The sequence below is a fragment of the Budorcas taxicolor genome, chromosome 19 (assembly GCF_023091745.1).
Source record: "Budorcas taxicolor isolate Tak-1 chromosome 19, Takin1.1, whole genome shotgun sequence".
NCBI classification, from domain to species: Eukaryota; Metazoa; Chordata; class Mammalia; order Artiodactyla; family Bovidae; genus Budorcas; species Budorcas taxicolor.
In genome coordinates, this window is record NC_068928.1 from 30,475,836 (window position 1) to 30,491,942 (window position 16,107).

At 41.7% G+C, this 16,107-nt stretch overlaps 1 protein-coding gene across 2 annotated transcripts in view; it reads left to right on the top strand.

The window, feature by feature from the left end:
- The window catches only part of MAP2K4 (mitogen-activated protein kinase kinase 4), a 78,086-nt gene that overhangs the window by 23,974 nt on the left and 38,005 nt on the right, over positions 1-16,107 (top strand). For both annotated transcript variants that reach the window (XM_052657179.1, XM_052657180.1), the window contains one exon: positions 5,219-5,321. In XM_052657179.1, coding sequence (XP_052513139.1) covers positions 5,219-5,321 — 103 coding nt within the window. The remainder of the gene's footprint in view (positions 1-5,218; positions 5,322-16,107) is intronic.

A 16,107-nucleotide genomic window follows, 5' to 3' on the forward strand; every position in this document is an offset into this window, starting at 1 on the left:
ACTTCACTTACCCTTATGTACCAAATTCTGGAGGAGGAGGAAGCAATATAATGTTAGCTGATAGTGGCTCATTTAATTATTGGAATGCCTGGGACCTCGAGCCTAGAATGGACAACGTTGCCCATTTCTCCTGATTCCAAGTCAATGTCCTTCCTCTCTTACTCTCTTTTGTTCATGATATAAGAGAGAGCACTTGTCACGGTAGAAATGGAGGCAGAAAAGGGGATGAAAGTAAACTCTTGTCTGCCACTTTATTTCCTCATTTCTGAAGTTGTTTGAGGTTGCATAGTTGGAATTGTCTTCCTCTTTTCCGGTGATTACAGATAACTTGAAAAATTACTCTAGATATTCTTTCTGTTTTGCAGATGAGGTTACTCAGAGCCAAGGGAGAAATGAGAATGTAAGGCAGTTCTTTCCCCACCTCCTTGGTGGGCGCTCTGAACAACTGTGGGTCATCCGCTAGGATTCCTGAAGTACAATAGGAGTGCTCTGTCTGTTGCAGTTAAAGTTCCTGCCCACTCCTGGCCTTGGTTCTGGGGAGTCCCCTGTGGTGGCAGGGTGCTTCCTCCAGAGAGACTGCTCTGATCACCTTTCCATCATTTCTGCCCACTCCTCTGGCATGTGAGTAGTGGCTTGAAACAGCAACTGTTTAATTCTTCATGATTCTCTTTGTTACTCTCATGTCTGCGTTCAGCTCGTTGGTCTGCTGGAGCTGCTTCAGCTCAGCTGGACTGGCCAGGCCTTCAGGCCTCTCGCTCCGTGTGCTCCTTCATCGTCCAGGAAGCTTGACTGATCCGCTTTCCGTTTAGAGTCAGGAACTCTGCAGGAGGGTGAGAGTGGAACCGGCAAGGGCACGTCCCAGGCCTGCCTGGATTCAGGAGGGGGACACAGATTCCACCTGTGATGGCAGGAGCAGCAGAGTCACGTTGCAGAGCGGCAGGGACACGGAGCTGCGGTTCATTGGTGGCTATTTCTGTAACAGTCTGCTGCAGAAACCTCAGAGATCTGAAAGCTGAAAGATGTCTTCCTTTCAGCCGCAATATTCTGAGGTCCGATTTAGAGCAATTGTTCTGTGGTCAGATTAGAGCAAAAGATACTCCTGGGCCATAGTGAGTATGGACATGCTTGGACAGGTCCTCCTGCTTCAGAATCGCTGTTCTGATTATTCTTGAAGATCCCATGCTTGGGAATGCTCCTCCCATGAGAACTGTGAGGAAGAAATTGTAGAGTGATGATACTGGAAAGGTTGTGTAAATGTCACTGGCATCCTCTTAAGGCAGAACTTTGAAACCAGAATTTCAAGGGTGATGCAGAAAGGTTGACCCCTCTGTCCTTGGATCGGCTTGAGTAGGGCTTGAGGCTGCTGAACCACCTCGGCCAGCTTCAGGGCCAGCTGTGGTTCTCATTTTCTCCCTGCATTGAACAGATGTCCTCATTGTCATATAAATTATGGCATGAAAAAAGTCAGACAGCCTTGCCCTAAAGGACACAGCAGCGCTCTGGGAATATGGCTGGCCGAGGACACATACTGTTTTCCTTATCAGTCAGGGTTCCTGGGTGCAGGCAGCAGAAACTGATTCCAGCTGATTTAACCCACGCTTTTTGTTGTCTGGTTCTTTCTTTGTCAGATTTATTCCCAGATCAGTAAACATGTGAACCTGTTTTCCATATCAGGCCCTGAACTTGGGTTTCAGGTACACAAAGACAGTCTTCTCCATGGGAAGCTCCTTCCGTATAAATACGGTGTTTGACCTGCCTTGTTTCTGTCCTACTGCAGATAAAGGGGAGGGTCTGTTTATTTCTGTTGATTGGCTAGGAATTTATTACTTGGTGACAGTCTTACCAAAGGGAGAATTATAATCACAGATTTATAGTCTTTCTTGATAGTAAATTACTTGTAAAGCTATTTTAATCCCTGTTAGCTTCTAAAAATCTCCACTAGCCATCTATAGTATAGTATCCTTATACTCTCTGCCTGTTGCAGGCAATAGAAAAAAAAATCCATATTGATCCAATATCCTGTTTGTTTGTAGTTTTGTCAAAATATCTGAATACATGGTGACAGGTTGCCTTTAGGGTTTAGTTTTTTGGGGCCTTTGAGAAAGAGAGGTAAAGACAAAAAAGATCAGAACTAAGAAAGCTTCTTACTTAGAGAATGAATATAGAGGAAGAGATGCTTAAACAAGCAAACAAAAAGGCTCATGCCTACAGAGATTCAGAAATAGCCCTTAAAGTATTACAGAAGCTGCCTCTTTCTACCTTACCATCCACCTCACCTTTGATGGCCTTTCTGGGGTGTTCATTGTCCTCTTAAATGTGGGGAGCACTGTTGAGAACGGGTCATGTAACTCAATCTCAGACTCTGAGTCATTGTTGCTTATAGATACTTTGAACTTTTATAGAACTCTTTAGTGTATTTTGTCAGTAAAAGATCAAAATATATACTTGGACTGTTTTTAAGATAGCTGCAGATGTTTCTGAAGTATAGTGTGTTAAAATCTCATTTATGTAGGTTAAGTCACATTCTGTTCCTTCTGTGTGTGTTCATTTATATAGTAAATGTCCTTTAAGGACCCTAATTTATTTTTGTTTAATGTGAACGCAGTGTGAAAAGGAATCTGTGTGTGTGTGTGTGTGTTATATAGAAATATTTATTTTCAAAAGTGCAGTTTGAGTAAGTTTTAATTATAGTAACATGTTTTATTTGCCTACAAAGGTTAGCTACTGTCCTGTCAAATTGGGCTTTTGCAGAGAGGGCCAGTTTTAGTGTCTTTCTCTGGATAGTTTTCACAGTGATTCTATGTTCTGTTATTGTCCTTAGCATTTAATCTTTTATCACTTTTTCACCCTGCAGAGAATATGGGTGATGTACCAGTCAGTTTCAAACACACACATGACAGGTGGTGTTCAGCCTTTGATTTGGGGAGCTTGTAAGCATTGAACTAATTCAAATTTATGATCACGCAGGTTCTTCATTTGCCCTGTAAAGTAGCATTCATAGATTCCGGTATTTTGGGGGCCACCTTTTCTGCCCACTACCATTTGCCTCTGGTCCCTATGTAATTACACCTGTCCCACATGCAAAATACATTCACCCTCCTCAACATTTCCCAGAAGTCTTGGCTCATTGCTAAATCAGCTCAAGTCCAGACCTTGTTTAGACATCGTCAGCTCACCAGTCCCAGGTCTCGTCATTGGAAGCATCTCAGTCAGGTATGGGTGAGACTCTTGAGTACGATCCATCATGACACCAATTTCTTCTCCATCTGTGAACCCAGTAACTAGATGATGAATTATCTGCTTCCAAAAAATTTATGGTGGTAGGTTAGGCAGTGGATAACCGTTAGGGAGATTTTCATTCAAAAAGGGAGGAAACTGAAGGCAGAAAGGAGTGAGCAAACAGTCCCAAACAATTTCAGAATCTAGCAGGGCCTGCGAATGGTCCTCCACCTTTACACCTTCCTTAAAGACAGGTTTGTAGGACATGAAAGAACTTACTCATTTACAGCTGCTGCTTGTTTGCTGCTGAAGCTCTTCCCAAAGGTTTTTCTTCTACCAACAGTGTATTTTGCTAGTGATTCTTTTACCTGGTCATCTGATCACCATATTATCATTAAAAGGATAAATATATGTGTACAAAAATAAAACCTCTAAACTTTTTCAGTTTCACATGAACAAAAATTTTAACTGTTTTTGGTGTCACTAAGTACTTTACATAATTTTTTCTCAGTTTTGTGTAACTTTACGTACCCTTGCCATTTTTTTGTATTTTTTCTTGATTTCTGTGATGTCCTTATATAGTTAGTTTTTGATTTTATATTGCAAGAATTTTCCAAGTTTTTATTTAATTTTTTAAAGGTTTTTTTTTTGCTTTTTAAACACCTTTTGCATGTATAGTTTGAATATCCCTTCTCTACTTGCAATCAAATTAAAAATTATTATTATTATTATTTTAAAAGGCACCCAATAGGACAACTTCTGTGGAAAATTCACATTGTACACTGCTTCTGACAATGGGCTCCTTAGGCACGTCCCTGAGAGCCACTGCTAGAGCCCCATAGGAGCCCCGTGCTCCTGCCCTGTGGTCCTGTCCCACCAGCGCAGTGCTCTCAGCCTTCCAGTCTCCTCAAAGCCCTGGGCCGAGTGGGTTGAACCCTCTAACCCCTCTTCTGAATCCACTGAGGCGGGAAGGGGTTTGGATGGGAGAGATGTTGTTGGAATAGGTAGATATGTGTATGATACATTGTGAAAAATGAGTGTTGTAAAATGTATCCTTAATATGTACATGCAACCAAGATGTACTAAAATGAGGAAAAACCCAACTCTGTTACAAAATTTCCATATAGTAAACCCCTACACTAATGATTTTGTAAGATTTATTGACATAGACAAAAACACGATCTGTGACTAAAGCAGGTTGCAAATCAGTACTGTGGTCTGATTTTGATTGTAGAGGGAAAAAAAAAATCTCTGTGTAGAAAATAGTCTGCAATTGACAACGATTATTTTGGGATAATTGGACTTTTAAGTGTATATACAAGTTTTTAAAACCCTATATACTTATAGGTGTATATATAATATTATATATTTTTGTTTATCTTTTCTGAATTTTCTGGCTTTTCTGTAAAGGACTTTAAAAAAAAATAATGTAACAGAAAACATTAATAATTTCTCCCTTCCCAAGCCAAATAAATTGCCCCAGAGAAGTGATGGCTTGGCTTGGCTGTGTTATTAACTTGAAATTGACTGTTCCATGATGTTTTTAGCATCATGGTTGTGAAATGCTTTATATTCTTCACTCAGTTGTTCATATTACATTTGAGGGGAAATGATTTTTATTAAACTAAAGAATTAAACTGTAACACTGGAAAGGTGCTGATATTTTAGTATTTTTCAATATATCTGCCGAGAAGAATGATTTTTATAGTGGTATTTTTACATGCAAAAGCCTTAGCACCTCTGAACAATATAAACTGAAAGCATGGAGTGCTGTTTTCTGTTCTTTTGGAGACAGTGAGCAATTTGTGGTTAGTAACAACGTTGGATCATTTTTATTTACTTTTTAATTCTGAGAAATTCTTTGCCACCTCTCAAAATATTACATTAACTATATGTTAAAGCAAAATTTCCTACGTCTTGGTGTGAATTTCTTATGCCCTCAGAATCCTACCTGTTTTATAGTACTTGAAACTTTTACTTTTTATTTGTTATTTCTTAGGTAAACGCAAAGCACTGAAGTTGAATTTTGCAAATCCACCTTTCAAATCTACAGCAAGGTTTACTCTGAATCCCAATCCTGCAGGAGTTCAAAACCCACACATGTGAGTATTCCTGGTAATCAAATAAAAGGCTCAACTCAAGCAAAGGTTTTAAAGTTATTGTTATTTTATCAAGTTTTGCAAGTCGAGGGGTTGTTATTTCTCTTATTTTATGGGCCATTTGAAATATTGCTATTTGGACTTAGAAAAGCTGTTGATCCTGTAGCCTGAAGTAGGCAAACACAATTTTCCTTTCTAAAGTTTTACTTGAAGAAAAGAGCTGAAGATTGAGATACTTTTATAGTGTTTTAATTTCTCTCATTGAACACTGAGAGTATTGTTAATACCCCTCCTCCTGGATTTCCAGTTGAGTTGTGAGTAGTATTCAGAAGGCTTAACGCTCCTCTGGAGATGTGCACAAATCACCCCCACTCACGAGGTGGCAAAGTCGGCTCCCGTTCTGAACATACCTAGTGCCCGTCGGGTTTCCGCGTCACAGTGAATGGAAGGAGCTTGTGCATGTCATTGTGCAGGTGTTAGTGACTCTTTAAAACCTGAAAAATAGACATGACATTATATTAATAGCACTTCACTGAAAAGTGTTAAAAATACGTTGGTTAATTTAAAACAATCTTATTACAATAATATTTTACAGAAACCTTTGAATCGAAGTGGAGTGATGTGTTAAATAATAGTGTCTTCTCCTCAAACCTGGCAGGAACATGAAGGGTCAGAGCCAGCAGGTTTACACTTCTACTCATGTCCAGAAAGAAAAAAATTCCACCCATTTCTAGTATTGAGAACTATAAAGCAAGTGGTGGAAGACACAGTTAAAAAACTGTCAGATCCATTATTTTATAGCTTTGTAATAATTCCTCAACAGTTTGCATTCAGACTTTATTAGACTACAGATACGTTTATTCTTCCTAAAGGGGCTCATTTATTGCTGTATTCGTTTGAAATTTGGCATGCACAGTATTTGCACACAGTTACAATGGCAACCCACTCCAGTATTCTTGCCTGGAGAATCCCATGGACAGAGGAGCCTGGTGGGCTACAGTCCATGGGGTCGCAAAGAGTCGGACACGACTGAGCGACTTCACTTCACTTCACTTCACACATTGGTAGAAGAGCGTCTTGCAGTGGGAATGCTGAAAACATTTTTAAAGCATCAGTACCTAGAAGGAAGCAATATATGTGTGTGTATGCTCTTAGGCTTACACTTGTTACCTTAAGGGAAATGAAAGGTATTTAAAATGAAAACTGAGTAGCAGTTTATTTGGCTGGGCATGGTGTCTGTCAGCTTTATTAGGCTACTTTATTAGACTGCTGTTCCCAATGAGGTTTCTTGTCAGAGCTCAACCTTTTTACCTTCTCTGAAACATATTGAGGAAGGAAATTCTTAGTATTGCCTAATTAGTCCAAGCTCCAGCAGCAAGGAAACACTCAAAAGAATCTCCTTCCTCTTTTCCTAGAATTTCTAGTGAAAGCTAGTACAAAGCAAATTCCTGAACAAAGGCCATTTCTGTTACCTTGGTTGCTAACTGAATCTCACGTTTGACATCTGAGAAAGAAAAGATATGTAGTAATCACCGAACTTTACAAATCTTTCATGTTTTTTTTTTTTTAAGCACCCTTGAACAAAGAGAAAGACAACCTGATTTGCATTTAGAACTTAGGAAAACATTCCCATATCTGTACTCTCTTCTCTCACGACTTTCTTCATGTCTAGGGGAATTCATGGACAGTTTTTTTTTTTAAACAGTAAACAGTATGAAAGTAAACGTTCTTCCAAAATTTAAGTCAATCAGGCCCCTCCTTTCCCTCGGCCCTTTCTCTTTTTTAAACCTACTACTTCATAGTAGTCCTGTAACCAGCTAGGTTTGTTTTCCTATCTCTTCTCAGCAGGTGTTAAAAGTTAGAGAGGACACAGTAATAGACATTTTTACTTTGTGGTAGAATCTTTGGAATTTGATTCTGGTATGTGCATGGTTTAGACTCTGCCGTTGAGTTTTGTTATTGCACTGGTCTGTTACCTGGATTGGGAATAGGCAACTACTAAAATTGATCCTCGTCAAAGACAATTTTTCCCTGCTTGGTGGACTGGCATACCTCCTACCTCCCACCCACCTCCGTGGGGCTCCTTCTGTGTCATCTCAGGCACCAAAATCCGTGGCTCATCACTGTTCAGGATAAGTTTGCAATTAGAAAATACAGCTTGCAGTGTGTAAGGGCCTTGAAAAAGATGCTTAGTTGCTCAGTTGTATGTGACTCTTTGTGATCCATGGACTGTGGCCCACTGGGCTCCTCTGTTCATGGGATTTTCCAGGCAAGAATACTTGGGTAGGTTGCCATTTCCTCCTCCAGGGGATCTTCCCCACCGAGGGGATAGCATCTTTGTGCCAAAATGTTTCCTTCTCCTAAAATATCCTTGCATTCAGTTTTGTTTTGTTTTTTAACTTTAGTTGTAGATATAAATATAAAACTTTAAAAATGAACTTAGAGCAAGATGAGATGAAACATAGGCAACTAATGAAATTAAGATTTATCCCAGGCACTAATTTCAGATCTTTTTTGGCATTGTTTGGGTGCAGGATTCTGTGGAAGATTGAGAAAAAAAAAGTGTCCTTACTTTCTGAGAAATAGCAATTTAAATAAAATTTCAAGAAGACAGCCCTTCAGGAAGTAAGGCATGGGGTGATACAGATCAAATGTCAAATGAATGGTGCAGGAAGGGTAAGAGCACTTCCAGATAAACAACCTGGAGAAGTGTCTCCGAGGACCAAGGTTTGAACTGGGTTTTGAAAGCCCGGTGGAGGAGCTCAGGTGGAGAACAGGGGGAGAAGGGCATTCTGGTGAGTGTCCGCGCACGATCACCTCGAGGGCGCCATCCTAGGTCCATTTCACTGTAGTGGAGATGCTACCTGCAGATGACCTATTCCTCTCTCGCTTTACGCACCTTTGTCTTTATTGTCAGTGTTCCACAGTTATATCAGAGTGTGCTTAGGTTTGGGTCACCCTTCCGTGTACCGGATGAATGGTTTCAGTCTGAAGATTCATGTTATCTGTTTCCGAGTTACTGCTGCTTTTCTTTTGAAGATTCTTTGATGTTTCTCCTGTTCTCTCCTCCTGGAATGTGTGTTATTTCGTTTCTCTGAATTTGTATTCTGAATTCATATCTCTGAATTCCCTGAGTGTTTGACTTTTCTATTTTTTTAATCTTTGTTTTCTTGCTTTATATCCTAGAAGATGAGAAAATTTTTTCTGGCCCTTCTATAGAATGTTCTGTTTTGGCAATTGACTTTTATGTCTAACAGTTGATTCTGGCTTTTTTCTTGGTATTTTATTCTTAATTTATGGATGTAAAATCTGAAATTTAAAAATTCTCTTCTGTTCTCTAGGTACTCTGTTTCCTCAAGGGACACTGTTTATTTTGTCTTTCTCTTTTGTGTTAGCTTTTTTCCACATGTCTAGTAATTCTTGCTTGTCCATTGATAGTTAAACATGAGGAACTTAGAAAGCTTATTGGAGGCTCTGATCATAGACGGTCAGCTGGTGGGCTTGCCTTGACTTTTCTGTGAATGGTTTGAGTACTGGTTGTTAGGCCTGGAATATTCTCGATGCCATACTGAATAGGCCAACATTTGCCCTGGTAGGCTTTGTTTTTTCCAGATAGTATGTTTATTTTCCTTAGAGACATGTTCTCTTTTCATCTGGGGTTGAGTGTTGGGGGACAGGAGATGCTGGGTAAACCTTTCTTTTAGAAAGAGTTTTAATCAGCTCCTGAGTTTCTGGGCCTTCTCCCTGCCCAGCTGTGGTTCCTTTCTGAGGTCTTGTTGGGAGCACTACCTGCCTCTTGTCTCTGCTCTGTGCTTCTCTCTTACCATGTGTTGTGGGTGGCGATTTTCTATATTTCAATTTTTTTTTTAAACTCTTATTATGGAAAGCTGTAAATATATCCAAAACTGGAATGTGGTAGATGAATCATTATGTATTTATCAATCAGCTTTAGCAGTTAATATGGCTGCTATTATTCCTCTGCCCTCCCTAGTTTTAACCAAACCTCAGACATGTTATTCCATCTATAAATATTTCAGGATGTGTTTCTAAGAGATAAGGACTCCTTTTAAAAAACACAATTATAATATCATTTTAATATCAAATAAGTGATTACTTCATCACTTTTTTTTTTCCCCAGTAGTTTGAAGCAGGAGCTAAACAAGGTTTTATACTGCTCTTGGCTGGTAAGTTTTTGAAACTGCAGAGTCCCTTCCCTTGGAATTTGTTAGTTTTGGTTTGTCTACATATTTCGGTGTGCTTCGAGGTATTCAGAAATTTGCCTAAATCTCTGTTTCTTTATTTCCTTTTGTTTTTTTAAGTCATTCTTTTCATGTGTGTCCTTAAAAAGAATAAGACCACCCAAACAAGAAACCTTGGTTTTTAATTATCACTGGTTAAAATTACAGTATTTCCGACATACACACAAAAAAATGACATAGTAGAGATTCTTGTACCTACTACCTAGATATAACAAATCTTTAACATTTTGCCCTTTGGCTCTTTAAATGAAAGATTAAGCTGTAAAATTACAGAGTACAAAGAAAAATGAAAGGAAAAAATGTGTATCTGTCTTCCTTTACATTTCTATCAGGATTGGATCATACTCAGCTTCATACATCTTTCTGAAACCCCACGGGTGGTTTTACGAATGTGGCAGACGTATGCTGAAGTCCTGTTCTGTATATAAGATTTGACAGGAACAGAAGCAGGTGCTCCACTGCCGTGGCCTGTGCTTTCATCGCGTCACCTCTGAGTGACGTGTGAGTGCTCTCAGGGTGCTGAATCATTCGGAGCGCACCGCATACCACTGTGATTCTAAAAAAACAGCCCTTTTATCTTCGCAGCATATCAGGATTGTAAAGAAGAAACACTAACTCAAAAGCTAATGTTGGAAATAAATAATGATGAGTAAAGATACATTTGAGGGTTTAAGCTAAACATTTTGAAACCATATGTTGTAAATTTAAGGGGCTCTTTTTCTGTTGAGACCAAGAGGATCTCTAGGATCTCATTTATCTTTGTTACATTGGAACAGAAAAAGGCTCATTTGTGCCCTGGAACATCTAGGAAGTAGTTTTAAAAGAAGTTTTGAAGTCACTAGTTAATCACTAGTGTTAATTCCATGCTGTGCCTACTTAGTAGAGCTACAGCTTAGAATGCAGTTATAAATGACGTAGGCTCTTATTCCTGGTTAAATTGTGGGAGCTTTATCTTTTACTTCTCAATTTATTCTTTATGTTCTCAACTTATTATCTTGGGTCAACCTTTTCATTAATGTGGGAATCCTGGTTTCTGCCTCAGCATCGTCATGGCATCAGCGTGTCACTCAACTCTGATCTCAGTTCAGGCACTGAATTAGGGTAATGACTTACATTATTTTATATGGTGAATGGCAGGGAACAGGGAGAGAAAATGAATAGGAATCAAGCCAGTTTCATGTTCCTTTCTTGAAGTAAAGATCTCATGCATGAGCCTGACAGGCTGTTTGTGGAAGTGGGAGAGGGTTCTGTGGTGTTGTCTACCTTCATTCCCCAGAGTAGTCCCAGGACATCAGTCAGCATGAAGCGTAGAAGGGGCTTTCTCCATTTGAAGTTTGTAATGTAATCATAGTCATTTGGAATCTCTACGTTTCTATGGTGGGGCTCTTTTACATGATGGCATAAATATTTAAGGGACAAATTAGTGCATGTTCAGTTGCTAAGTTGTGTCTGACTCTTTGTGACCCCAAGGACTGTAGCCCACCAGGCTCCTCTATCCATGGGATTTCCCAGGCCGGAATACCGGAGTGAGTTGCCATTTCCTTCTCCAGGGGATCTTGCAAACCTAGGGATTGAACCTGCATCTCCTGCATTGCAGGTGGATTCTTTTTTTTATTTTTATTTATTTTAATTGGAGGCTAATTACTTTACAGTATTGTGGTGGTTTTTGCCATACATTGACATGAATCAGCCACGGGTATGCAAGTGTCCAACCCGTCCCAAACCTCCCGCCCAATCCCATCTCTCTGGGTTGTCCCAGTGCACCAGCTTTGAGTGCCCTGCTTCATGCATTGAACTTGGACTGGCAGTCTGCTTCACGTATGGTGATATACATGTTTCAGTGCTGTTCTCTCAAATCATCTCCCCCTCCCCTTCTGCCACAGAGTCCAAAAGTCTGTTCTTTACATCTGTGTCTTTTGCTGTCTTGCATGTAGGGTCGTCATTACCATCTTTCTAGATTCCATATATATGTGTTAACATACTGTATTGGTGTTTTTCTTTCTGACTTAATTCACTCTGTATAATAGACTCCAGTTTCATCCACCTCACCAGAACTGATTCAGATGTGTGGTTTTTTTTTAATAGCTAATATTCCATTGCTGTGATGTACCACAACTTTTTGATCTGTTCGTCTGCTACTGGACATCTAGGTTGCTTTTGTGTCCTAGCTATTGTAAACAGTATGCAGGTGGCTTCTTTACCGCTGGCGCCACCTGGGAAGCCCATGCCCCTCTGTGCTTCGTCGTGTCCAGTGCTCTGTAGCTCCACAGACTGTAGCCCGGCAGGCTCCTCTGTCCATGGAATTTTCCAGGCAAGAAAACCCCCAATTAAAAAATGCCAAATGTGTCAGAATCTGTGGGTTACTCTACTTATTTTTGGCTGGCTTAGGTTTACTGCAGCAAACTTTATTTTTCTTACTGAAGCAAAATATGGCTAACATAAAATTGGCCATCCTAACCATTTCTTAGTGTGCATTTCAGTGGTGTTAGCTGCATTCATGTCGTTGTGTGTCCACCACTACCATTCATCTCCAGAACTCTTTTATTTTCTCAAACTGTAACTCTCTGTCCATTGAACACTAACTCCCCATTCCTCTTTCTTCTGGTCTCTGATAGTTACCATTTTAATTTTATTCTCTGTCTCTGTGAATCTGATCACTGTAGATACCTCATGTGAGTGGGATTATACAATACTTGTTCTTTTCTGTCTGGCTTATTTCACTTGACATGATGTCGTTATACTCCATCTGTGTTCTGATACGTGTCAGAATTTCCCTCTGAGGGCTGAATGATACTTTATTGTATGTATATATATAACATTTTGTTATCCGTTATCTGTTGATGTGTCCATTATACATTTTGGTGTGGCCGACTTTGACTGTGGTGAATAGCCCTACCGTGTGAGGTAATCTCTCACAGCGTTCGTTGTGGTACATCTCACAGTTCAGAGGGCTTGGATCTCGTCCTCAGTCCCCCACTTCACCTCAGCCACGGCTCCCTTGGCGGTTGTGGTGCCTAGAGGGTCGTGCTGCCAGGCGCGGGTCCTCTGAGCGGGTCCTCTATTCTCTCCACCCTGATAGTCACTCGTGTAATCTTAAGCCAGACGTTTATAGCTGAGGCATTGGATGTTAATTCTGGAATATTTATTTAAAGAAACGAATATGATAAATGCTGTTGATTTGCCTGTCTCCTGAAAATGAATTTCATTTTGTGTTTAGTTTGGTGTTCCCACTAACTAAACTAAATCCCTGGTGGTTCATATGGTAAAGAATCTGCCTGCAGTGCAAGAGACCTGAGTTTGATCCCTGGGAGAACGAAACGGCAACCTACTCCAGTATTCTTACCTGGGAAGTCCTATGGACAAGAGGAGCCTGGCGGGCTTCAGTCCAAGGGGTCACAAAGAGTTGAACTCGACTAAGTGACTAACACTTTCTTGGTGTTCCCACAGCATGGGAGGCTGTGGCAGGTTAGAAGCAGGTGAATGACAGAATCTGACTTACGTTCTGCACTGATGATTCCGGCTGCTCTGTGGAGTGTGTTGGAGAGAGGCTAGAACAGACTTAGAGAGACCCAGTAAGACTGCACTGGTGTAGCAGAGATGTAATGGGTGGTCATGATGTTAGGTGGATGGCAGGGGAGGTACAGGGAAATGGACAGATTCTAGAGATTGGGGAGGTAGCATTCATTAATGAAATTACTGATAATTTGAACGTGGATTGTGAAGAGGGGAAGGCTTTCATGGTGACTTCCAGAATTCTGGCTTGAATGACAGGTTCAGTGGCTGTTACTGAGATGGGGACCATTGGGTCTGGAGCTTCAGGGATGAGGGAGCCCAGAAAAGCAGGAATTCAGCTTGAGGTGTGTTAAGTGTGAGTTGACTGCGAAAGCTCCCAGTGGACATCCCAAGGTGGTGAACATGGCACACACTCTGGTGTTGAAACTGAAAATGTGGTGCTGAGAGGGAAGAGTGCAGGTTGGGGGCAGAAAGTGGGGCGTTGTCGCCAGTGGATGAGACCGTTGGTCCAGGGCTGGAGAAATGCCTGAAGAAACGTGGCATTCAGAGGTTGGGTACAGGAGGAGCAACGGGCTGAGATCGGAAAGATGCTTGAGAGGCAGGAATTACATCTGTAAAGTGTGATGTTCTCGGAACAGAGCATCATTTCTGGGGGTGGGGGTGGGAGTGAGGGTGGGGGTTCCGCCGAGCCTAGTGTTCTGAGGGTACTGGGAAGGCTGTTTCTACTGGCGAAGACTCCTGAGGCACACTTTTAACTTACCCTGCTTGGAGGGATGGGGTATTAGCTGCCAGTGGAGACTGGAGCCCAAATAGGGAAAGGATCTTATGAAAATTTGTTACGTGCTGGTTTAGGGTAGCCTTCCTAACCTTTCCTGTAAGGAGCAGAGCCCAGAAAAGCCATTCCAGTAATAAGCCTTAAGTGCAGCCGACAACGATCAGCGCTTAGGGGATGTGCAGCAAGATGTAAATGTGAACATCTGTTGCATTCTATTACTGTCTCGCTTTGTGACTGAAAACAAAGTACTTCTACTTCATAAATCACTACTACTTCAAAATACTGCAGACTTGTACAGTCAGTATTTTCTGTTCACTGAATATGAATATCAGAATTTGAACGTTTATCTTTGGATTGTTTGAGCGACTCTTCTAGAAATTTTTCCTTTTTCAGCTTTTCCTTTTGCCTCATCTTGGATCTTAGCAAAGATACTCATTTTGTTAGTAGTGCCAGGAAGCAGGCAGTTTCCATGGCAACCGACAGATTGCGTTTACTGTGGAAATTTCCTGAATTAACAGAGCTGCATTGCAGAAGGATGCATAAAGCAGTGTTCATCTAGAGATCCTAAGAGCGTGGACACAGAACAGTTGCAGTGCGGTGCAGGGTATGTGTTCCGTTTGTTTTCCTGTCTGGGGACACTTACGCGTTATATCTATTTATATGCTGAGGAGAGAGTGAAACAGCTTGAGGCATTTTAGTGTGTGCTTGCTAAAATCAAGGAAGCTCTGGGAAGGAGGTGGAAGGGATAATTTGGGAAGAAAGAAATGTTTGACAGCATCCGGAGGAAGTCAGGATAACAGTAAATGAGGGAGAAGAACATGATAATGAAATAAAAGGAGAAAACACATTTCCAGCTGATTAGATGAGAAAGGTGTCTTATGAGAGGTAGCTGTGGACACAAGAAGATACTTATTTATCAAGGGAAAACGAGCAGGCCTTGGCAGGCTCGGGGAGTCACACTTTCCCGTGCAAGCAGGAGGCCGCTGCTGAGGTAACGGCTGCTGCTGGAGGCCCCGCCACTGTGAGGGCACCTGGGCCGGGTGGCATGTGCAGCCTCGTGCGCTCACTGCCCTGCACAGGGAGAAAGGGGGGAGCCGCAGAGGGGTCTCTCCCGGGGCATCTGGGCAGGCTTTTCCAGAAAAAGCCGGAAGTGTATCTCAAGATTAATTCCTGGAAATAAAACTATAGGATCTGGGTAGATAATTGAAATTTCTTCTCCTCCAGAGCATAATGGTAAATTTGAAAGAGAAGCGATGTGAGAACTGAATGGATAGGACTCAGGTCGTTTAAATGATGAGTGATGTTTAGCCGACTAGATGTCATTTAGATTGCGCAGTCAGCAGACTACAGCCCATGGGCCAGGTGTGGCCTGCTGCTGTGTTTTTGAAAATCAGGTTTAATTGAGATGTGGCCATACCCATGTAGTCATATATTTGCCACAGACACTTGTGTAGATGGCAAAGCCTGACGTATTTATTGTCTGTCCCTTGACAGAAGAAGTTTGGTGGCTTGTGATTCAGACAGCATGTGGGATTCCTAGGGCTGCCGGAACAAATTACGACAGACTTGGTGGCTTCAAGCAACAGGAATGTGTCCTCTCAGGTTCGGGAGGCCAAAATCTGAAGTCTCGGTGCTGGTGAGGCTGTGCCTCGTCCAAAGGCTCCAGAGCCACCACTCCCCAATGCCCCCCTGCCCCGCGCCCCGTCCTGTTTCCAGCTCTGGGAGCTCCTGACGTCCCTTGGGTTTTGGTCTCACAATTCCAGTTGCCACCTTCCAGACCTCCCTGTGCCTCTCTGTGTGTCTCTGTTTTCTCCTTTTCTGTCTCTTCTAAGGACACTCATCCTTACATTGAGAGTCCTCCCTACTCCAGGACAGTCTTCTCTTGAGACCATTTTCCTACTTACACATGTAAAGATATGGTCACCTTCTGAGGTTGCAGGGGGATGTGTCTTCTGTTGGAGCCGTGATTGAACCCACTGCACGTGGTGTTGGAGAGCTGAGCTTTGGCTTCTTGGACCATGTGCTGCGTTAAGAAAAGCCAGTTCCTGGCAAGTTTCCTTGGGAAACCTATGAGGCAAATACTCTGAAGTAGACTTGTTGACCTGCTGGAAAGGATGTTAAACTAACTTTTCAAGGACAGGACACACAGGCGCAGTTGCAGTCACAGCACACGGCCTCTGTGATGCAGACAGAAGCAGCTGGGCGGAGGTGGTCCCGGAATATTCTCAGGAGAAGTGCTAAA